The sequence below is a fragment of the Carcharodon carcharias genome, chromosome 3 (assembly GCF_017639515.1).
Source record: "Carcharodon carcharias isolate sCarCar2 chromosome 3, sCarCar2.pri, whole genome shotgun sequence".
Classification (NCBI taxonomy): Eukaryota; Metazoa; Chordata; class Chondrichthyes; order Lamniformes; family Lamnidae; genus Carcharodon; species Carcharodon carcharias.
The window spans coordinates 208,035,968-208,059,955 of NC_054469.1; the positions used below are offsets into that span (position 1 = coordinate 208,035,968).

General features: G+C 43.8%; 1 protein-coding gene across 4 annotated transcripts in view; it reads left to right on the forward strand.

Moving 5' to 3' along the window:
- The window catches only part of zgc:158766 (uncharacterized protein LOC100009641 homolog), a 188,083-nt gene that overhangs the window by 152,918 nt on the left and 11,177 nt on the right, over nt 1-23,988 (forward strand). For all 4 annotated transcript variants that reach the window (XM_041184293.1, XM_041184296.1, XM_041184295.1 and 1 more), the window contains exons 13-19: nt 599-790; nt 1,582-2,525; nt 3,604-3,853; nt 6,046-6,135; nt 8,634-8,858; nt 18,470-18,640; nt 19,287-19,464. In XM_041184293.1, the coding sequence (XP_041040227.1) occupies nt 599-790; nt 1,582-2,525; nt 3,604-3,853; nt 6,046-6,135; nt 8,634-8,858; nt 18,470-18,640; nt 19,287-19,464 (2,050 nt within the window). The remainder of the gene's footprint in view (nt 1-598; nt 791-1,581; nt 2,526-3,603; nt 3,854-6,045; nt 6,136-8,633; nt 8,859-18,469; nt 18,641-19,286; nt 19,465-23,988) is intronic.

A 23,988-nucleotide genomic window follows, 5' to 3' on the forward strand; every position in this document is an offset into this window, starting at 1 on the left:
TGTCTGGGTCTAAAGCTTTGAAAATCCACCCTCTCCCCCCAATCCCCCAAACCTCACTGCTTTGCAATTCACTCTCTTTCTTTAAAACACTACTTAAACACCCACTGCCCACCCATGACCAAGCTTTTGCTCATTTGTCTTCGTGTCTACATTCCTGGGTTGGTGCCAAATTTTGATGAATAATTGTTCTGTGAAGTTCTTGGGGACATTTTACTATGTTAAAGGTGCTATATAAATGCAAGTTGTTGTATCATCTCAATTGGGGGCCTACAAATGTCAGCATGTCCAGGCTGCTTCATGAGAAGGAGAGATGGGCGACAAATAGCTCTAGCTGTATTGGGAGCATCATTGTTTCAAAAGGTAAGTATTTATATATCATATTTATGAAAAAAGGTCAAATATACAAGCAATAGGACAAAATGTCTAAATATATACAGGCATAAAGTGGCAGCAAATTTAAGAGGGAAATGGATCTTTGTTTTGTAAAAGAGCAGAAATATATCGTGGCATCTTTTGAACTTTGAGACAAGCAAGGTGGATCTCAGTCAAGTCAATAATGTTAGTTCCCTATGGGTGAGTTTAATTTTGATTTTTACAGCAACATTACAGAAGAGGGTTGCAGCTGATCAACGATGCTGGTCGTCTAAATGGTCAAACACACAATGAGCTGCGATATTTGGATGAAAAGGTTGACAGTTTCAAGCAATTACTGAGTAACTTCATTAACAGACTGGAAAAGTGGAGGACAGATTTGGACAACATAGTTAATTTGCACGAATTCTATGAGACAGTAAGTGGCTTGCTGTGTTCCTTTATCTTTTGTCACTGCTATGCTCTATATTATATTTGGGCTTTTTGCCACAGAATAGTTGTGTTTATATAAGATCTTCGAAAGACAAGACTTGGTACTTCAGAAAAAGAATTATTTTATTATTGTACATCTGTCAATATTTTAATGAATTTTAAGTTGCATCAAAAGGTTGCATTTCATGTCCATTAAATATAAAGATTTATTTCCACTCTTAGGTTTGAGCACTGACTGCAGAGTGGGTCCCTTTGTTGACTCTATAGTGTTATATCCCAAATTATGATCCATAGTCCCATCCGGTTTGGAACCACCTCTAAAAAGTAAACCCTTTCATACGTAAAGATGTATCAGTTACAGTCCACTCAAATCCCAAAATTAATTGTGATTTTGGAGTACTTCATGTAACTGTTCCTGCAGTCAAAAGGTCAATCTGACTTGAGCATGCACTGTGCTGTCTACCAATCCCCCATGCTCTCTTGGATTCCTATTGCCTGCAGACTACATGTATCTAGAAAATTCTGTCCATTTTCCATGACAAACTTGCCAGGAGGAGAGATAATTACTTTATGTGAGGTGTTATTCTACTGTATCCGATTCACCATTTTACAGAGATTGGAAGTTTTTGTGACTTTGACAAAAAGCTACATGATTTTGTAAAAGAAATAAATTGATCCTGATCGATCAATCCCCTGAAACAAGAAATAATGATTACCACTAAAATCAAAAAATCGTTTCACTTCCTTTTATTGTGGTATTTTCTGCTTTTGTGTTAGGCTGACCAATGGGTTTTGCACTGTAACGATTACCTAAGACGCTTGAAAGTGGATGAGCAAAGCACCGTAGAGTATATGACAGCTGTGGTCCAAAGCTTGGAAAGATACCACCAGGAGGCCACCAAGTTCAATGCGGAAAACTTCCAGAGGATGAACGAGATGGTTCTTGGCCTTGGCAGCGCTAAAGAACTGAAGCAGTGGAACATCCAGTGGGTGAAGTGCCAACAAACCAGACATCTTTTGGAGGAAGTCTTATCCGCAGCAGTCAGAATCCATGATGGTCACAGCAATGACTTGGCTACTAAAGCTCACTCTGAGGATGAAGGACCGAGGACAAGTGGTGAGTTTGACACAGAAGGATCGGACGAACTCGGAGATTCTATCTCGCAAAAGACTATGGAAAGTATAGAGAACGGTGTTTGGTCTGATGATTCTGCGAATCATCAGGAACCTGATCAAGTTTTCGTGGCATCAGAATGCCCCATCGCATTAGGTTATGAAGAGTCCTGCCAAAGTGCCAACACATCACATAGATTCAGTACGACCTCTTCATCCTCGGCTCCACTGTATGGAAGGCAATGCGGGGGCAGCGTTTTCTACAAGGATGTCGACAGCTGCACTGTAAGCTTATCTGCTGCATCCTGTCACTCTGAGCCCACACGGTCACCGGCGCCCCGGCACAAGAAGCAGCCATTGAAAAAGATCATGAGGAAGACCCAGAGCTTTGAGATGTGGCAGCGAGAGTGTGGCCACGGTGAAGCCGGCAGGCACGGCAACACCGGAGTTTATATCAAAGGGTTAGAGGTGGTCAGTAGTGTGGTGGCAGACAAAAACCGGATTTCCAGATCAGAGCTGAAAAGCCCAATATTGACCAGGACTCGCAGCTTGCCAATATCTTCCAGGACATACCATCCACACACAGAAGAAGCCAAAAGAACAGGGAGGTAATGATTTCAGTAATCATCATAAAATTGACACAATATTGTGAAAATATTTTGAAATTAAATCAGCTACACTTCCAGCTTTAATTCTGGGTTTCATTACAATGCTATGTATGTAGGTCGTATGTCTCAATGTTTGGCTGATTGAATCAGACAGCAGGCTCCTTCGGTTGTTGAACTCAACTAGCCTGCACTTGCAAAACCCAAAACAAAATATCTAACGTGAGATGTAATTAAACAATTGGGCAGAACTTGCTAAACAATCCTGAATGAGGTAATAGCTACACTAGCAACCAATTTAAGATAATGTCGAGCTCATAATATGGCTCATTTACCCTTCTAGAAAAAACGTACATTCATAAGCAGGGACTATTCTCTGCACACAAAAGGAATACATTCAAACCTTGCACCTTCTTTGAATTATCTGGGAGCTTGGGGAGCCTGTAGTTCCCCGTTGCTTTCTCCATGGCAATGCCTCAACCAATCAGAGTCGGCATGTCAACAAATCAGTACCCTTTTCTCCTTGTAGTATAAATTGTTGTGATGATTTGAAATTTGGCTTTCTTGCACTTGTCCTGATGAGGGCAAGATGAAAAGATTTAGCAGCATGTCTCTCTTTTTTGTAACGTTCAAGTTCCATATTAGCTAGTGAATGTGGAATTTGCTACTACCAGGAATAATCTTTAAATGCTTCTTTGCTATTTGCAAAGAGAAAAGATAAACAGATAAGAGAGAAAGGAATAGGTGGTTATATTAAGAGGGTTAGATGAAGATGTGTGGGAAGAGGCTTGTGTGATGTATAAACACTGGCATTGACTAGTTTGGCTCAATGACTTGTTTCTGTGCTATACATTCTATGTAATTCCATGAAATTGACAAAGAACTGAAACTGTGAATGATAATGGGACACAGCCTAATTGGGGAGTCACTTCTTGGGATCTGTGACTTCACTCTACTTTCAACGGTTAAACGGGATAGATCTACCAACTCACAGAAGAAAATGCCTAGGTGAGCCCACGGTCATTTGTACTTCTATTCTACTAAGAAATATTCAACCTGGGTGTCCTTTATTTCCCTGCAGTAAGCTTCAGCATATAATGGATGAAATGATCAGCACAGAGAGGGAGTATGTCAAATCCCTCGGATATATCATAGATCACTACTTTCCAGAAATGGAGAGACTGGAACTGCCTCAGGATCTGCGTGGAAAGCGCACTATCATATTTGGGAATCTGGAAAAGCTCTATGATTTTCACTGTCAGTACTTTCTGAAGGAACTCGAACACTGCACCAACAGTCCACTCCAAGTCAGTCACTGCTTCCTCAAACATGTAAGTCCCCTTGCCATTCCTAGCATGCAATGAATGTGTCTGCCTACAGTTAAATGGAAATAATAAACACACAAAGAGAAACAATTGGTAAGAGTTAGTGATTACAACATCAAATGTTTTGAGGACATATAGGAACTTTATTTCCTTTAAGATATGTCCCAAAGCCCCAGGATTGGCCCTGTCTTCAAACTCTTGTACAGGGTCCAAGGGCACAAGGTCCAACGCAATAAAAGCACAATCATAGACTGGAATCTTCCAGGTTCCCGCTACCCCCCCCCCCCAAAGCGAGGCATGGAGCCATTGAAATCTCCATTCATTCACATCAGCAGGACTGGAAGATCCCATTGAAGGGCTGGAAAATTCCAGCCGTGGAGTCTCCACCTATTCTACAGGAATTGAAAAACAAAGGTCAAATTCAACCCAGCCCATCTGTTGGAAACAATGCAGATGAGGGGATTAAAATGGTGGCTGGGCAGAAGTCGTTGTGCTCGCAAAGTGTTCCCCTTGTTCAACACCCTGCCTCACCTTTTTAACTACCAGGGTTCCAGCAGCCTGGGGGCCCACCCTCCAGTGGCAGTTAACTGGGACCCAGTTAAAATGTGAAATTTGCAGCCTGACTAAACTGTTGGTGCCACAATGCAATTTTAACTTTGAATTGCAGGAGGCCCACAGAGCACCAATGCTGCCAGTGAAACCATTATGGTCAGGAAAAGCCAATGCACATCAAATTCATTGATTTTTGGAGCCAGGGAGACTATATGTGGTTGTTACGATGTGATTTTCAGAAACTGAACGAGATAGTGTGAAAATTGCAACCTGTGGGGCTTTGAAGCATCAATGTAGTCACCTACAGCTGTAAAACTAGTGAGAGGTGGACTTGTAGTTATCATGCAGCTCCAGTTAAAAGGCTACAAAAAGATAATGCAAAGCTTTGCATAGTGAGACTTGGACCTTTGGATTATCATGAACATGTTCTTAATCTTAATGCCTGTTTAAATTGCTCACAAGGAATGATGGTTATCCAAGCCAAGTGGCATTGGTCACATTTCAGACCTTTCCATTGTTGGATGAAGCCTCATGAAATTGGATCTTTGAGCCAGTCCCAGCTCAACAGGTGCAATGAGATGCAACACTTTATCAGCCCTCTATCCTTTGATTACACTTCACACTGTTTTATTCAGCAACACTCAATACTACTTAACTCAGCCTGTTGTCTGCATCGTGTTTTCAGGCTTCCCAACAGCAGAGTCAGCAATAGGGTAGCCGCTTAGGGAGTTCACATGATCCAACCACCAACCCAGTAATGCGAATTAAAAGCAACAAGATGTAAATGTGGCACACATACCTCATGCATGCCAAAGCTGCTGCATCCTCTATGTGTTTATAGTGCTGTCACACTTTGGGTGATTGATTGAACAAGTGTACTGTGTTCTCTGAATATTCAGAATGCATCCAGCTCAGTTATCGGAGAGTTGAATCTATGGTGTGGGGGTCTATATTCAAACTTCTGCTGGGACATGAGGGAGAACAGCACTAGGCTAGCTTACTGCTCCCACTCCCCCCCCCAAGTCCACCCTAGCCATCCACAGGAAGCGGAAAAGTGTGTTGTCTCCATTCTATCATGTCTTCCTGATGTTACAGCTAAGGTATGTGGCAGTTCAGGTGCAAACTCTTTCAATTTAGATTAGTTTGCTGTCTTTGCAACTCCCAGTTGCCAGGAAACCTTCTGATCATTCCTAGTGCTCTCCTGCAGTTAAAAGGTTAAAAACAAGATGCACTTTTTGGATTGTTAAAAATCACAAAAGTACCGCTGCGTATTTGAATTCTGCTCAGTGATTGCAGCAACTCCACGAGGGTTAAAAATCATAAACATGTGGGTGTAAAATGAATATGTCTGTGTGATCATTAACTCAGTTAAAATTGAGAAAATTAAAGAGCTGTTGTCAAAATCAAAGACCTCTATTCCTCACTTAATAAGGAACTACAGGGAGTTTGTGGTACCTGAAGGCTGCATTTAATCGTTTAGAAACTTTATTGAGACTAGAAAATTCCATTCCGGATGAGTTTAATGATCAGGTTCCGAGTCTGAGAATGTGGTTTAACAATGTGTTTGTTTAATACGTTTGGAGCCATGCAGCACTTTCAGTTTATGCTAGTATTTACAATGTTAATTTGTTTACTTTTTCATTTAGGAAGAGCAATTTGGGATGTATGCACTGTACAGCAAGAACAAACCTCAGTCTGATGCTCTGCTCGCTAGTCATGGAAACACTTTCTTCAAAGTAGGTGGCACGCAGGTTTTGAACAGAACCAAATTCAATTTTATTCAGTACGGCAAACATTGATAAAAGACACTTGCATGTCCTGAAGCATTGTAACTTTGCAATGGAATGTGGGACCAATTTTAAGCATTGACAATAAGGTGTCAGCCTTTGCTCAGTGGTGGCACTTTCAGCTTTGAATTAGAAGGTTGTGGATTCAAGTCACTCTACAATGACAAGCACATATTCCAGACCGACAATCCAATGCAGTATAAAGGAGGGTGCTGAACTATTGGAGTTGCTTCCTTTGGGTAATTGTTTAAGCTGAGACCTTCCTGACCCTTAAGGGGAACAAAAATGATCCCATGGAATATTTTGGAGAAAGATTGAAAGATTTGCATTCATATAGCGCTTCCATGACCAGCAGAATTTTCAAAGCCCTTTAGAGCTAATGAAGTACTTTTAGTTACTGTTGTAAGGTAGGAGATGCAGCAGCTAATTTGTGCTCAGTAAACAACACCATGAAGATGATCAAATAGCCTGTTTCTTGGATGTTGATTGAGGGATAAATATTGACCAGGATACCCCCTGCTTTTCCTCAAAATAGTGCCATGGGATCTTGTATACCCACCCTAGCTGTCATGTGGGGCTACCACTTGCTTAAAAGACAATGCCTCAAATTGTGCAATGCTCCCTCAGTACCGTCATGGAGTCTTTTGATTTTTGTGCTCAAATCCTAGAGTCGGACTTGAACCCAGAACATCAAGATTCAGAGGCAAATGTGCTGTCAACTGGGCAATGGCTAACATACATAGAAGAGCAGGAGAGTTTCCCCAGTCTCCTGGTCAGTATCTGACTCTCAGCTTGTGGGACATTCCTGTGTGCAAATTGGCTGCTTTATTTTCTAAATCAGGGAATATGCTACAAAATACTTCACTGGCTGTAAAGCGTGTTGCATGTCCTGAGGCTGTGAAATGTGTTATATGAATGCAAGTTCTTCTTTATGTATGATCTTATTTGTAGTTTTAAAAACCTGAGTGGGGGAGGTCATACCTTTCGGCAAGATGGCTGATCTGTTTTGAAGGACGGGTGTCCTTAATATCCTGTCAGAACCCTCGCCTCAGGGATGGTTGCAATATCGGGTGGCCCCAAGGACCACCCAGTGTGCAGGAAGAGAGGTCCATGGCTGTGGATGCTGGTGTCAATTAAAATTTTCAAGACTGAGATCGATAGATTTTTCTTGGAGAAGAATATTGAGGAATATGTAGATTGCGGGGAATCCAAAACTAAGGGTCATCAATATAAGATAATCAGTAATAAATCCAATAAGAAATTCAAGAGAAGTTTCTTCACCTAGGAAATGATTAGAATATGAAACTTTACTACCATATGGGGTAGTTGAGGCAAATAGTATAGATTTATTTAAAGAGAAGCTAGATAAGCACAGTTATGACCAGATGCAGTTGGTAAAGCAGAGTTATTTTTTCCCAGAGGGAAACTTTAAACAACTGTCATAACCAATAATTTTAAGTGTTATGTTTGAGATGTGACTCTAAACTCAGGAATCAGACCATTATTTCTCAAGGTTTTACATTAATCTAAGTGAAACATTTTCTTAATTTACACAGGATAAAATATATACATATGGCTACAAATTACTACTATCATAACTTTTAACATATTCCCCAACTAATCTCCATTAAGGCAACAGCAACCCATAGACCTAACCAAACACCAGGCAAAGTATTTTCACCTTACAAATTCAAAATGAGGTTCTTTTCGCTGTGGAGCCAGTTGGAAGCTTGCAGTTGTCTTTTGATCTTACATTGCCTCTGCCTGCACATCCGGAAACTACTGAAGTTATACCTACCACCACTGATTGAATTCAAATTCTCATTGTCTCAGCAGTCTCTTTGAACTTCACATTTTAACAATGAAACCCCCATTCATCGTACCAATTCTATTAGTAATATCAACATATTGCACGGTAGCCGCTAAAAAGGCGTCAAGTTTTCACTCCACTCCTTGCATGCTCTATTGAAAAAAATGCAAATGCACGCTATCTCTCTTACATATCAAAACTAGTACCTATTAAAGCACCCAGATTAGCTGTCTTTAATCCAATTAAGATACACCCGCAGAATAAACCTCTATTTTAAAAGAAAAATGTTTTACAAAATATTATATACATTAATAGCGCTTCATGACAAGCGCATGATGGAGAAAGGAATAGAAGGATATGCAGACAGGGTTAGATGAAGAGTTTTGAGAGGCAGGTTGTGTGGAACATAAACACCAGCATAGATCAGTTGGACCTTAGGCCTGAATCTGTGCTGTAAATTCAATGTAATTCTATAACATGAACCAGTGGTGAGTAAATGCAGTTGAGGTACAGATCAGAGTTGATCTAATTGAATGGCAGAATAGGCTCGAGAGGTTGAGTGGCCTGCCTCTGTTCTTGTGTTCTTACTGGTTGTATTGGTTTTCCTACTGACCTGCTCCATATAATGTTTCTGCAGATTAAGCAGATGGCACTTGGTGATAAGATGGACCTGGCCTCCTACCTGCTGAAACCCATCCAACGGATGAGCAAGTATGCATTGCTGCTGAAGGACATGATCAAACAGTGTAGCAAAACACAAGAGCAGGAGCTGTCTGATCTTCAAGCGGCTGAAGAAATGGTTAAGTTTCAGCTTCGTCATGGAAACGACTTACTAGCAATGGATGCCATTCGAGGATGTGATGTAAGGGAACTCTATGGTTGTAAACAAAATAGTTGGAAATAAGAGCTTGGCTTTTCAAGGCCACTTTACGAATCTGGGTGATACTTTTGCAGGAAGGCATCCCCTCTTCTTCTATATCTTTCCATGATCTGCATCATTGCTGGTAGAGAGGGCAGTTGAGTATCTTGTTCTTGGGCTTTTGTCTATGTCATTTTATAGGTTGACATCAGGCAGGTGAGGGCAGCTAGGTTGCCTTCACACATATATTCCTCCTTTCATTCTGTTCCATTTATCCATCACCAACCTTACCAAAACAGACTATCTGCTCATGCAGCTCATCACTGAGTGTGTGTAGGACCTTGCTTTGTGCAAATTGGCTGGCATGGTACCATACCTTACAACAGAGACCAGACTCCAAAACACACCATAACGTTTGAAGTTGTGAAATACTCCAGAAAATTGAAGGTTCATCCTCACTCTTTTTATTCCTGTTGCTGCAGATCATAGCAACATGAATGTGGCTCTAAAATCTGAGTATAAGCTACCAAGTGCCGTGTCCTGAGATTTACACTGATTGCTGGCCTGGACTCTATTCATCTGCCAGGTAGAATCCAATTACCAGCCTGACACATGCCCTGGATGTTTGCAGCTGAAAAGAACAGGGACTTACATTAGCCATTTTATACAGGGCTAAGCAAAACCTTGCAGGTCAAGGCAATTCTAATTCCCTGATTATATTGTTTCTCTGGGATAAACCGTGGCTTTCAAATAAATTAAATTAAATTCCTGGTTTGCAGTATAGAGCCATTCTGATCTGCAAGAAAATAGGAAGAATTCTCCTCCACCCCCTTTGCACAGTACCTGCAATACAGTTCCTATACTGAATTGCATTTTGAGGGCAGTGTTACAATGAGATGGCTGATTGCATTAATTTGAGATCATTCCCTGTGAATACCAAAATATTCAAAGCTAAATTTCTTCAGAAATCATCTGTTCTTGTGTGTGTGCATGTGTGTGTATACCTAGTATATGTGAGTGAACGCTGTTGCGATAACATTTCGAGTGTCGTAAGAAATAATCATTCTTTTGATTTAAACTGATGAGAAAGCCTGTTCTGTGTCTATTCTTTAAAGTCAAAGCACCCAAGGGGTTAAAACTCTCTTTCTCAAAAAATGTATCTTGTTGCAGTCATGCGAGAGGTGATAAAATGGAGGTAATTATCCCACATCTCTCTGTCTGTCCATAATGATACGCACATGGTCGGCTCATACCAAAGAGCGTGTGGAATCAGGAAACAAATAGCTGAACAGATCGCAAATTGGCTAAAAAATTGAACATGGGGAACAGGTGAAAGGTGGTTATTCAGATAGTAGGAGGGTAGAAAACAACATTCCACAAGGATCAGTGCTGGGATTACTGTTATAGGAACAGGAGTAATTCACATAGGTCCTCAAGCCTATTCTGCCATTTTATTGGATCATGACAGATCTGTGACCTAACTCCAAATACCTGCCTTGACCCCATATCCCTGAAAATCTATTGAGCTCAGATTTAATATTATTAATTGATCCAGCATCAATTGCTGTTTGCCAAGGAGAGTCCAAAACATATACCACCCTTTAGACTAGAAATCTCCCCTAATTTTGCTCCAAAGAAGTTAATTTTTAGGATATGCCTCCTTGTCCTTGACTCGCCAACCAACAGAAATGATTTCTCTCTATATATCCCAACTGTTCCCCCTTAATATCTTGAAAACTTTGATCAAATTGCCCCTTAACTTTCCAACTTTCAGGAAACATAGCCCCAGCTTGTGTAATCCTCCCTCGTAATTTAATTACTTGGAGCCCAGGTAACATTCTTGTAAACCTGCACTGCACGCCCTCCGAAACTAACATATTGACCAGAAATTTCCTGTCGGCGATTTGGGGGCGGGGCCCGCTCGCCGATGGGAAAATGACACGGGATGAGGTCAGGAGGAACCCCCCCTCCACCGACGTCATCCCGGGCCATTTAAATCTTTAGGAAGGCGGGTGGACAGCAAAATCAGCTGTCAGCCCACCGACCTGTCAATGGCCAATTGAGGCAATTGACAGGATCATTAATCTCGTTGAAAGACCTGCCCGTCCAACCTTAAGGCTGGCGGGCAGGCCAGGAGCCCCAGCGGGCTTCTGATAAAAGATAAAACCTCATCCTCTGGCGGGATGAGGTTTCATCTCAGTTTTTAAAAAGTTTATTAAAGTTTCACTCATATTTATTAACATGTCCCATCTCGTGTGACAGTGTCACGTGAGGGGGACAGGTTAATAATGTTTTTCTTTCTCTATTTTTAAGGTTTTTTTTAAACATTCAGTGCTCTCCCTGAGGTAGCACTTAGCCTCAGGGAGCAGTGCACATGCGCGAAAGAGAGCACTTTGACAGATGGGGAAATCCCTCCCCCTCCGGCACAGGAGGCGCATGGCGCTTCCCGTCGGGCAGGCCGCTGGGTGAGCCTTAATTGGCCCGCCCACTTAAAATGGCAGGCAGCCACGTTTCTGCGGCAGAGTTCGGCTGCCCGCCCACCGCCGAGCCGGTGGGGCCCGCCCGCCCACCAAGGTCAAAATTCTGGCCATTGTTGCTAAATTCTGGTGCCTAGAATTGCTCACAGTATTGCAGGCATGTGGTCCAACCAAGGCTTTGTATAGTTGAAGCATGACTTCTTATCCCTTGTATTCTAGTCCCTGAGATATAATGGCTGGAACTTCATTAATCTTTCTGATTATTTTTTGCACCTGCACATGCCATTTTAACGATCCATGTACATAGACCCCTAATTCTCTTTGGAGGTCCACTTTCCAGCTCTTTTACCATTTAAGAAGCACTTTGATTTATGCCTCTTGGTTCCAAAGTGGATGAATCTCACACTTGCTTGTACTGAAACCCATTTGTCACAGTTTTGGTCTCTCCGTACTGTATTAATATATCTTTCTAATTTTATGCTGCCATTCATCAACATTTTTGTGTAACCAGCAAATTTGTATATGTAGCTTTCTATCGCATCATCTAAATCATTAATATACGCAGTGTATAGTCGAGAACTATCTGAGACACCACCAAGTCCTGCGAATTGGAGCACCTGCCTATTATCGTTAGTGTGTTTTCCTATTGCTTAGCCACTTTTCTAATGAGGTCATAATTTGTCTTCTATTCCATGATTTTTCACCTTAGCCAATAGGGTATTTTTTTGAATGTCTACTGGAAGTCCACATAAATAACATTCATAGACATTCCCCTGTCCACAACTAATCAGATTCATCAGCTATCCTAATCTTTACAAATCCATGCTTACTTTCTCTGATCAGTTAAACTTTTTCAAGGTGTTCAGTCACCCCATCCTTAATAAGAAATGTAGTACAAAGGGTTAACAGAATGGATATACTAATCTATGGGGCACATAATGAAGTGGCACTGAGATCAGGCAGTTGTGTACGAGGTACTGTAGGGAGCAGACGGGCAGCCCCGATGGGTGATGTGCCTTCTTTGTAACTCACTATGTACATGCTGTAAATAGTGTAAATAAACCAGTTTTTAAGTAGATACCCTGATACGCCTGAGACTCTTACTTGTTAGAATCCTGGCCTAGCACATTCTATAACATGGTAGCAGGGGTGGAGGCACCAATTTAGCCTATTTTTGGTGCCACATGATGAACACCAATGGTCCAAGAGGACTATAAGCCTGCTTTGGCAAGATGCCTTGTCAAACATCCCGGCGATAGATTCATTACAGACGAGTAGCAATGGTGGCTCCGTAAGAACAGTCACTGCTCCACTGCGATTGTTTTCAAGCCTTGAAGGCTCACACGGAGATTGTAGCTGGAAGATGTGCCGTGCAAAATTTCCACAACCAGCCCAGGTCGGTCCTTTCCTTTCTTTTGCGCAGCCAAACTCAGTAAATCTACTCATGCCAAAAGCCCGCCAAAAGGGTACAAAAGGCGGAAGCAGCTCCACCGCCATTTTGAAAAATGCCTGCGCTGTGATGTGAGACAGCAGCATGGATCGCAGGATTGCCCAGTAGGGGGCACGTGAGTGTTTCAGGTGTGGCACGACAGGACATTTCCAACGTTTCTGCTCAGTTGGACCCTCCAACAAACGGGCAAATGAATCACTGCCAGAAATTAGCACCTATCTCACACTCCCTAGGCGAAGCTTGCCTGTATTCCCACGACTTCTTGTCTGTTAATTTGGAGGCCCGAGGGTTCCCAACATGCTCCAAACTTGACACGGGCACAGGGGTATCTGCACGGGCTGAGCACCTTGCATGACACCTCACAATTCCTCTTCCACTATGAAACTCCAGGGCTTGGTCAAACAAACCCACACGTTAAGGACCAAATTACCGCCACACTGTGTCATCGGGGCTGACAGATCGTGGAAACCCTTCATGTCATCTGCAAGCACACGATTTCCCTACTTAGCAGGAATGTGTGTGTACAGTAATGCATCACGCAAAAAGTTGATGAGATTCTTCCATCCAACACCAGGGGGGTCGCATTCTGCCAGGAATTTCCACAACTTTTTCAAGGGCTGAGGAAGCTGACGACCGAGTATCATATTTCTCTGCTCCAAGGCGCTATGTCAGTTTGTCTGTTCACTCCTAGGAGGGTGCTGCACCCTCCCTATTGCTGAAGGCTAAGGAGGAACTTGACTGTATGTTATGCAGGGGCGTTATTTCCCCAGTCACATAGCCAGCCCACTGGTGTTCTGGTCTGGTTACCGTTCCCAAGCCTAAAGGCCAAATACATTCACATGTGTGAATTTTATGCAGCTTAATAAAGCCGTGCAGCAGGAAGTCCACCCGATGGCGTTGGCAGATGACAGTTTGGCCGAGCTTGCCAACATCGTTCTTTTTAGTTCGATGCGAACAGCAAGTTTTGACAAATACCCCTTGACAAGGAGTCTAGGCTCCTGATGACTTTTATCATGCCTTTTGGTCATTTCTGCTTTAACCACCTCCCTTTTGGCATTTTGCCTGCCCCTGAGATATTCCAAAGTACCATTTAAACAAGCCTCAAGGGGTTAAATCAAGGGGTTATCTGCCATATGGATGACATCCTCATACATGGCTCCATAAGAGAGGAGCATGACCATAGAGTAAGGGGGGCCCTCAAGGCACTCCAGGAAGCAGGCCTCACACTGAATGACAAGTGTGAGTTCACCAGGACCAACATAAAATTCCTAGGACACACCATTCAACGGCATGGTATTATTGTCGATCCTCAGAAAACAAAGGCCATTACTGAGTTTCCCCAACCAATATGCATCACTGATACTCAACACTTCCTGCAAATGGTAAACCAGGTGGGAATGTTTATCCCCAACTTAGCCACACTCATGGAACCCGTGAGAGATCTCCTTTGGAAGGCCTACCAATGGTTCTGGGGCACGGAACAAATCAAGGTCTTTCAGTATGTTAGAGATCGCCTAGTCTCCTTGGAGGTCTTGGTGCACTACAACCCCACATTGCCTACGGTCGTCACTGCTGACGCTTTCACTACAGGGGCTCGGCAGTGTTCTCATTGAACTGCAAAAGAACAGTCATAGAAAACATGTCTATTTTCAGAGCTTCCAGAGCTCTCACAAAAACTGAACGAAGGCATTAGGCCACTATTGAGAATGAGGCACTGACGCTTACATGGGCAGTCGGGCACTTTTCTGATTAGTTGAAGGGGCTACCCTTCCAGGTGGAAATAGACCATAAGCCCCACATAACACCCCTCAATTCCATGGAGATTTTTAAAATGCCTATCTGTATTCAACGATTTCATCTTCGGTTGATGCGGCGCAAACATACAACCATCCATGTCCCAGGCAAGTCACAAACCACAGCTGGGTACTCTCTCCAGAGCCCCGGTACACCACGCTGTCGACCCTGATTCTACATTGGTGTCAGAAGTAGAAGCATTTTATTCCACCATGATGAGCCTCCTGTCCATATCTGCCACGAAGCTCCAGGGTGTTTGATGCACCCAAAAAGAGGATACTGAATGCTTTAAAGTGCAGGTGGTCCAAAAACAACCCAACCAATTGTCTTCTCCACAAAGGGGAGGTGATGGCATAGTGGTCGCTGGACTGGTATTCCAGAGACCCAAGGTCTTTGGGGACCCGGGTTCGAATCCCACCACGGCAGATGGTGAAATTTGAATTCAATAAAAGTCTGGAATTAAAAGCCTGATTTTGACCATGAAACCCATTGCTGATTGTTGTTAAAACCTATCTGGTTCACTAATGCCCCTTAGAGAAAGAAATCTGCTGTCCTTACCTTGTCTGGCCTACATGTGACTCCAGACCCACAGCAATGTGGTTAACTCTTAAAATGCCCTCTGAATAAGGGCAAGTAGAGATGGGCAATAAATGCCCACATCTCATGAATGAATTAAAAAAAAACACTATGATAAATGAGCCCATTTGACCATTGTGGATGACCTCCTAGTTTACAAACATCATTCCACATGCCATGCGACAAGATATTCTTCACAGCTTCCACAGAGGTCACCTCAGCATCGCTAGATGCAGAGCGAGTGCCCTACAATCAGTGTGGTGGCCGGGTAACACACAGGATTTTGTTCTGTTATACTGCACGTGCCGCATTCACACTCTGACACCAATGGAACCCCTGGCACCATCTGTCTTTCCTCACTGCCCATGGCTGAAGTTATGATTCGACCTTGACTTCCATGGCAAGACAAGCCTCGTGGTTATTGACTATTATTCTCAATGGTTAGAGATAATCAGGCTTCATGCAACCACTGCAGAGTTTTTCATCAAGGCATTACGCAACATCTTTTACACCCATGGGCACCCGGATGAAATTATTTCAGATAACGGGCCTCAATTTGCCAATGACCATTTTCGCCAGTTCACTATTGATAATGTGATTTCCCATGTCATGAGCTCCCCTTTTCACCCACAGCCAACGGGAAAATTGAGCAAGCAGTCCGGACCAGTAATTAGCTGGTGTCTAAAAATTTGTATTGGTGTGCAGCCCACATGAAGTATTGGCCTACTCCCCTGGCCAATGGCTTCTCTGTGGCTGAACTCCTTGTGGGCCATCATTTAAAAGCGTAGGTTCCCCTATTGCCTGCAAACCTTCCGTCTCATATCTTCCCGCTGACCAAAACACAGTGAGAGTAAAAGAGTCGAACATCCGGGAAAAACAACGCTGATGGTACAATACCAGACGCAGAGTGAAAGCTTTGCCACCTTTGATGCTGGGCCAACGAATCTGATTTGGGACCAAAAAGCCAAAGGCCTCATTCTCACTTAGCACAGAGCATCCACATTCGTATTGGGTCCAGACGCTGCATGGTACTACTCGAAGAAACACAAGCCCTCGTCGCGCTCATTCGCACTAGATCACAGGGTTTTGACTGCCACAAGATCTGGATGGAAGACTCCCAAAACATTCCAGATGCTCCACGGGATGTTGACCCACCCCAGGATCGACTCCCAGTCCTCCGACCCAGTGGGGCAATCACCAGGATATGTTTGGAAGAGTGGTGAAGGCTCCCCATAGACTCAGTCTTTAGCTGGGGGACTCTTGGGTGGGGAATGGTGGTAGCAGAATTGGCAGTGGTGGAGAAAGAGGCAGTAATGTAAATAGTTTAAAAACAAAGGTAATCTAAATAGTTAAAGAGATAGTTTCATATTGTTGTTAAAAGGAAGATAATGTACATGGGCGGAGGTGTGGCATAAAAGGTTAATAGAATGGATATGCTAATCTATGGGGCACATGATGATGTGGCACTGATGTCAGACAGCTGTGTGTGATGTACTGTAGGGGGCAGACGGGCAGCCCAGAGGGGTGATGTGCCTTCCTTGTAACTCACTACGTTTATACCGTAAATAGTGTAAATAAAATAGTTTTGCAGTTGATATCCTGATACACCTGTAGCTCTTCCTTGCTAGAATCCTGGCCTAGCATGCTCTAAAAGAATAAACTACCAATTTCCTGATAACAGATGTTGGCCTATAATTCCCTGGTTTCCCTCAGTCACCTTTTTTTAAATAGCAGAATTACACATGAAATTTTCCAAGCTAAAGGATTGGTTGTTGAATTGAGAGAAATTTGAAAATTAGAGGACCTGCAATGTTCTCACCTAAATCTTTTATAACCCTGGATTGCAAAATAACTGATCCTGGGGATCTGTCACCCTTTAGTAGCATTATTTTATTCACTGCGGTTATTTTGCTTACTTCCTCTTCCTCTTAGGGCCTGAAGTTCTGAAGAAGAGTCGTATTCAACTCAAAATGTTAGGTCCGTTTCACTCTCGATAGACCCGCTGTGTATCTCCTGCACTTACAGTTTTTGTTTCATGGGCCCTGTGTTACTCCTGACCACCCTCTTTTTCCTAATATAATTGTAAATTTGTTTTGTGTAGATTATGAAACTCTTTGCAAATTTCTTTTCATACTCCCTTTTCGTAGCTTTTACCTTTTTGTCACCTTTTGCTGTTCTTTGTATCTTTTCTGTTTGCTAGAATGTGCTTTCTTTTGTATTTTTGTATGCTTTTTCTTTTGGTATTATATTGTCCTTTACCTCTTTTGTCGTCCATGCTGTCTTTTCTGACAGGTAGAGTTTTCCCCTTAGGGTTGTAAGTTTGTTCTGTATCATGTCAAATTATTTTTTGAACATCTCCCATTGATCCTCTGCCACTTTATGCATTAACAGATTTACTACAGATAGCACCTGTCTCATCCAGTTGGAGTTAGCCTTACCCAAATCTATAATCTTAATACCTGGGTCCTGCTTCATCCTTTCAAAAGTGATGTCGAACTCACGCACACGACTAGACAGTGTTAGAGATAACCAGATTGTGGTTAGCTGCCCAAAAAGTGGTTAGGATGTGGAACTTGTCACCACAAGGAGTAGTTGAGGTAAATAACATAGAAGCATTTAAGGGCATGCTAGATAAAGACATGAGGGAGCAAGGAATAGAATGTGATGCTGATAGGGTTAGATGAAGGTGAATGTGCGGAGCATAAACCTGGTGGGCTGAATAACCTGTTTCAGATTCACTCTATGTAAATTTTACTTAACACAAACCTTCTTAATTAACTTTTTGTAATATGCTCAAGACTTTCAATTTAATTCAATTTATTTAAATCCCTCACTAATTTTTTGCCCTCCTCTAGTGAACACATTCATTGATGCTGGAAGTATCCTGCTATAATAAATAAAGTATTAAATGTTTACGGCATCTTTCATGTTGATACGTTTCAAAGCGCTTCATACCATCAGTCACCTTTTGAAGCGCAATGACTTTGTTATGTTAAATAAAAGGAATGACCTCAGGCTGTCCCAAAGCTTTGCAGCTATTGAAGCATTTTTGAAGTGGTGTAATGTAATGTAGGAAATTCAGTAGCCAATTTATACATAGGAAGGTTCTGCAAACCTTGAGATAATTATTGCATAATCTGTTTTGGTGATGTCAGTTGAGGGATAAATAATGTCCATGCCGTCAGGAGAATTCCCCTATTTTACTTGTACTATGGAGTTGCTTACGCCCACCTGAGAGGGGAGATGGGTCTTGGTTTAACCTCCCATTTGAAACATAGTTATAATGTTAAGTTAATCCTTGACCGTTTCCTCTCTAGGTGAACCTGAAAGAGCAAGGACAGCTTATGTGTCAGGAAGAATTTATTGTGTGTTGTGGGCGCAAGAAGTATCTGAGGCACATCTTCCTGTTTGAGGACCTTATTCTCTTCAGCAAAACAAAGAAGATTGAAGGAGGATATGACATCTATATTTACAAGCAATCATTCAAGGTAAAGGAAACCTGCTTTATTTTTGAAGTGCTATGGCCTTACACAACCACAGAATCAATTTGTGTTTATATAGTGCTCTTAATGTTGCTAAACGTCCCAAAGCACTTCACAGGAGGGTTATCAAACAAAATTTGACACCGAGTCACTGAAGGGGATGTTAGGAAAAGTGACCAAGAGTTGGTTTAAGGGGGGAAATTTTAAGGAGTGTTTTAAAGATGGAGAGAAAGGCCAGAGAGATTAAAGGAGAGAGCAGTACAGCTTAGTACCGTGACACTGGCTGAAGACACTGCCATCCCACACCCCCCTCACCCCCAACACCAATGGAGGAAAGATGAAAATCAGCAATGTGCAAGGGGCCAGAATTGGGGAGGTGATCTTGGAGGGTTGTAGGGCTCAGCGCCATTATAGAGATGGGATGGAGTGAGGCCATGGAGGGAATTGAATACAAGGGTGGGAACTTTAATATTGAGCTGTTATTGGACTTGGAGCCAATGTACATCAGCGAGCGCAGGGTGGCATAATGTAAAGTAGTATAGATTTTAATCGGAGTCTATGTTCTTAAGTTTTTCCTGAATACAATTTAAAAATTTCATAACTGTACTTTAACTCATGGAGACATTAGCGTTTTCCTCCTCATTGATTTCAGACTGCAGAGATTGGAATGACTGAGAACGTTGGGGACAGTGGACTACGTTTTGAAATCTGGTTCAGGAGAAGGAAATCTCAGGACACTTATATCTTTCAGGCCAGTTCTTCTGAGGTCAAATCAACCTGGACCAGTGTCATAGGAAAAATCCTATGGCGACAAGCCCTGAGAAACCGAGGTATGCTATTAAATCTCAAGCCCTTGTTTATCATTGTTTAATTGAAAAGGGATAACATTTTTATCAGTGTTACATGATGGCTTCCTGTGAAGTGTTGTGATGAACATCGTAAGGTTCATCAAGTAAATATATGAGATAGGCTCCCTAGGGAAACAGTGGAAGCAGTTAGTATTGAGGCATTCAAATGTAAATGACCTAGATTCCTATCAGAACATTTTTGGAATACAATATATGAGTAATTTGAGACATTACATATAGTAAGTGTAGCCTGCTTGGGAGGAACCGGGAACTTGAAATTATGGTTTTCAAAGCTTTCCACTACTGAGGTTTCACCTCATGCTGAGTCTGCTGAAGGCTAATTTCTAGAGCTTGATTACTCTGACTAGTTAGCATCTCCATTATTGTTGTGTCACATGACTATCAGGTTGACAGAAGGCAGACAAGATGGACATTTGCCTTTTCATCTCCTTTCTCAGTGACTGTCTCCGTCTCCGACTTAACCCACGTGGATTTCAACTGAAATTCCACCCTTCATGTTTCGAACCCACCCAGGATTACAGGTACCTCCGGGACATAAAACGTTTCTCGGACTGCTGTTCCCATCACATTCTGAAATCCACATTCAGTGCCATGCGCCGCCATATGAACACACTCGACCTCTCCTCCAGCAGCACCGCTGTACCCTTTTTCAAAGCTGCGCGTGCCCCCAGTTTCATTTTATTCTTCGGCTCATCCGACGCCTCAACAAGAAACTTTTTCTCTTTCTCTCAAGTGCTAAGCTCCAACAACTCATCGACACCAACACCCATCTAGGACCCTCCACCGCTGCCTGTCCCTCCGTCCCCACCCCATCTTCCAATCTCAGCCCCAGCCGTGTATTCACTATACCCCCTGACCTTCCCCTCTCCGATGCTGAACGTTCAGTGCTCAGCAAAGGACTTAGTTTCATACCCTTATGCCCTCACCTCAATGAATTTCGGGCTCGGCATGATGCTGAACTCTTCTTCCGCCGTCTTCGTCTCCGGGCTCACTTCTTTGGGCAGGAGTCCTCTCCCAGTTCAACGGATCCTTTTACCCATCTCCAATATTCTCCCTCCACCTGGACCCCTCCCTCTGGATTCTTACCTTCTCTTGATCTTTTCATTGAGAACTGTCGGCGCGACATTAATCGTCTCAATTTCTCTGCTCCTCTCACCCATTCTAACCTGTCTCTCTCTGAACTTACTGCACTCCATTCTCTCAGGTCCAACCCTGACATTGTCATCAAACCTGCTGACAAGAGTGGTGCTGTTGTTGTCTGGCGCACTGACCTCTACCTCGCGGAGGCTGAGCGTCAACTCGCAGACACTTCCTCCTACCTCTCCCTGGACCATGACTCCACCACTGAACATCAAGCCATTGTTTCCAGGACTGTCACTGACCTCATCTCCTCTGGGGATCTTCCTCCCACAGCTTCCAACCTGATAGTCGCCCAACCTCGGACGGCCCGCTTCTATCTCCTGCCCAAAATCCACAAACAGAACTGCCCCGGTAGACCGATCGTCTCAGCTTGCTCCTGCCCCACAGAACTCATTTCTCGTTATCTTGACTCCCTTCTCTCTCCCCTTGTCCAGTCCCTTCCCACCTACAACTGTGATTCCTCTGACACCTTACATCACATCAACAATTTCCAGTTCCCTGGCCCCAACCGCTTCCTCTTCACCATGGACGTCCAATCCCTCTACACCTCCATCCCCCACCAGGATGGTCTGAGGGCCCTTAGCTTCTTCCTCGAACAGAGGCCTGAACAATCCCCATCCACCACTACTCTCCTCCGTCTGGCTGAACTTGTTCTCACGCTGAACAATTTCTCCTTCAACTCCTCTCACTTCCTCCAAATAAAAGGTGTGGCTATGGGTACCCGCATGGGCCCCAACTATGCCTGTCTCTTTATGGGGTATGTGGAACATTCCTTGTTCCAGTCCTACTCCGGCCCCCTTCCACAACTCTTTCTCCGGTACATCGATGATTACTTTGGTGCTGCTTCATGCTCTCGTCGGGACTTAGAAAAATTTATTAATTTTGCTTCCAATCTCCACCCCTCCATCATTTTCACGTGGTCCATCTCTGACACTTCCCTTCCCTTCATTGACCTCTCTGTCTCAATCTCTGGTGATAGACTGTCCACCAATATCCATTACAAGCCTACCGACTCCCACAGCTACCTCGACTACAGCTCCTCACACCCCGCTTCCTGTAAGGATTCCATCCCATTCTCTCAGTTCCTTCACCTCCGTCGCATCTGTTCCGATGATGCTACCTTCAAAAACAGTTCCTCGACATGTCCTCCTTCTTCCTTAACCAAGGTTTTCCACCCACGGCCGTTGACAGGGCCCTTAACCGTGTCCGGCCCATCTCCCGTGCATCCGCCCTCACGCCTTCTCCTCCCTCCCAGAAACACGATAGGGTCCCCCTTGTCCTCACTTATCACCCCACCAGCCTCCGCATTCAAAGGATCATCCTCCGCCATTTCCGCCAACTCCAGCATGATGCCACCACCAAACACATCTTCCCTTCACCCCCCCTATCGGCATTCCGTAGGGATCGCTCCCTCCGGGATACCCTGGTCCACTCCTCCATCACCCTCTACTCCTCAACCCCCTCCTATGGCACCACCCCATGCCCACGCAAAAGATGCAACACCTGCCTCTTCACTTCCTCTCTCCCCACCGTCCAAGGGCCCAAACACTCCTTTCAAGTGAAGCAGCATTTCACTTGCATTTCCCCCAAATTAGTCTACTGCATTCGTTGCTCCCAATGTGGTCTCCTCTACATTGGAGAGACCAAACGTAAACTGGGCAACCGCTTTGCAGAACACCTGCGGTCTGTCCGCAAGAATGACCCAAACCTCCCTGTCGCTTGCCATTTTAACACTCCACCCTGCTCTCTTGCCCACATGTCTGTCCTTGGCTTGCTGCATTGTTCCAGTGAAGCCCAACGCAAACTGGAGGAACAACACCTCATCTTCCGACTAGGCACTTTACAGCCTTCCGGACTGAATATTGAATTCAACAACTTTAGGTCTTGAGCTCCCTCCCCCATCCCCACCCCCTTTCTGTTTCCCCCTTCCTTTTTTTTTCCAATAAATTATATAGATTTTTCTTTTCCCACCTATTTCCATTATTTTTAAATATTTTAAAATCTTTTATGCTCCCTCCACCCCCACTAGAGCTATACCTTGAGTGCCCTACCATCCATTCTTAATTAGCACATTCGTTTAGATAATATCACCAACTTTAACACCTATGTGTTCTTTTGTTCTATTGTTGGTGACATCTTTTGATGATCTGCTTCTATCACTGCTTGTTTGTCCCTACAACCACACCCCCCCTCCACTTCTCTCTCGCTCTCTCTCCGCCCCCCCCCACACACCTTAAACCAGCTTATATTTCAACTCTTTCTTGGACTCGAACTCAAGTTCTGTCGAAGGGTCACGAGGACTCGAAACGTCAACTCTTTTCTTCTCCGCCGATGCTGCCAGACCTGCTGAGTTTTTCCAGGTAATTCTGTTTTTGATTTGCCTTTTCATGCCTGGCAGTTCCTTTGTCCCTTACTCCCAGTGGGTTTCTGGTGAGAAACGGTAGGAGTCGGTTAGTTCCCTGCCGGCTCACAGCAGCCTGCGGTTATTTTGATCCTGCTGCTGGTCCAATTTCTTTTCGTTCTGGACAGGATGTGGACAGGAAGTGGATGCCTGCTTCGATCGCCAAAAGCATGCAGTGCATGGCTGCACCCCCTCACCAGCATGCAGTTACAAATGGGGAAAGGGCTTCTGGGAGGACCTCTTAGGAGAGACTGCGCTGTGGGTGTGTGGGAGGTCTCAGCTAACTTTGTGGAACCCAGCGGCACACTTGTTCACAACCTGGCTCCAAAAAGGAGAATAAGATGGTTAACTTTCATGACAAGCCAAACCAGTTATGCCCAGTTCAGCCTGACAGCAAAGGGGCTAACACAGGCTCAGGCCTGTGTTAAAACACTGCTGCGATCCTATTGATATATCGGACCCCAACTTGCATATTAGCATGGACAGAGCCAAATAAGCAGTACCATCAGCAACACTGATAATAAACCGTCCAAAATACCTTCTCAGGTCCTGCTGATTGCTCATTTGGCAAATTGAGCTCATGTTGTAATACTGAGCTACGCAGGCCAGGAGATTTCCAGCTTTAATCTCTGATCTGTGCCGAGTCAGTTGAGTTCAGCATATGGGGGAACGATATAATTGACTCCTGAGTCCCTGGGCTAGATGGGATAGAGTTTAACCAGGATTCTTAACTACTGATCCGGTGACCACCACCATCCTCCCCCAACCCACCCTACTGGAATGTGCGTATATTCGTGTCTGCTGAAGCTCATCATGGATTTGGCTGTGATGCCACCACAGCTGAACAGCCTGCTCACTATCCAACCCAGCCTCATGCATGGAGAATGCCAATTTGGATGAGGTACTCGAGAGATGCCAAAACTTGTGGAATTGTCCTGGTCTTT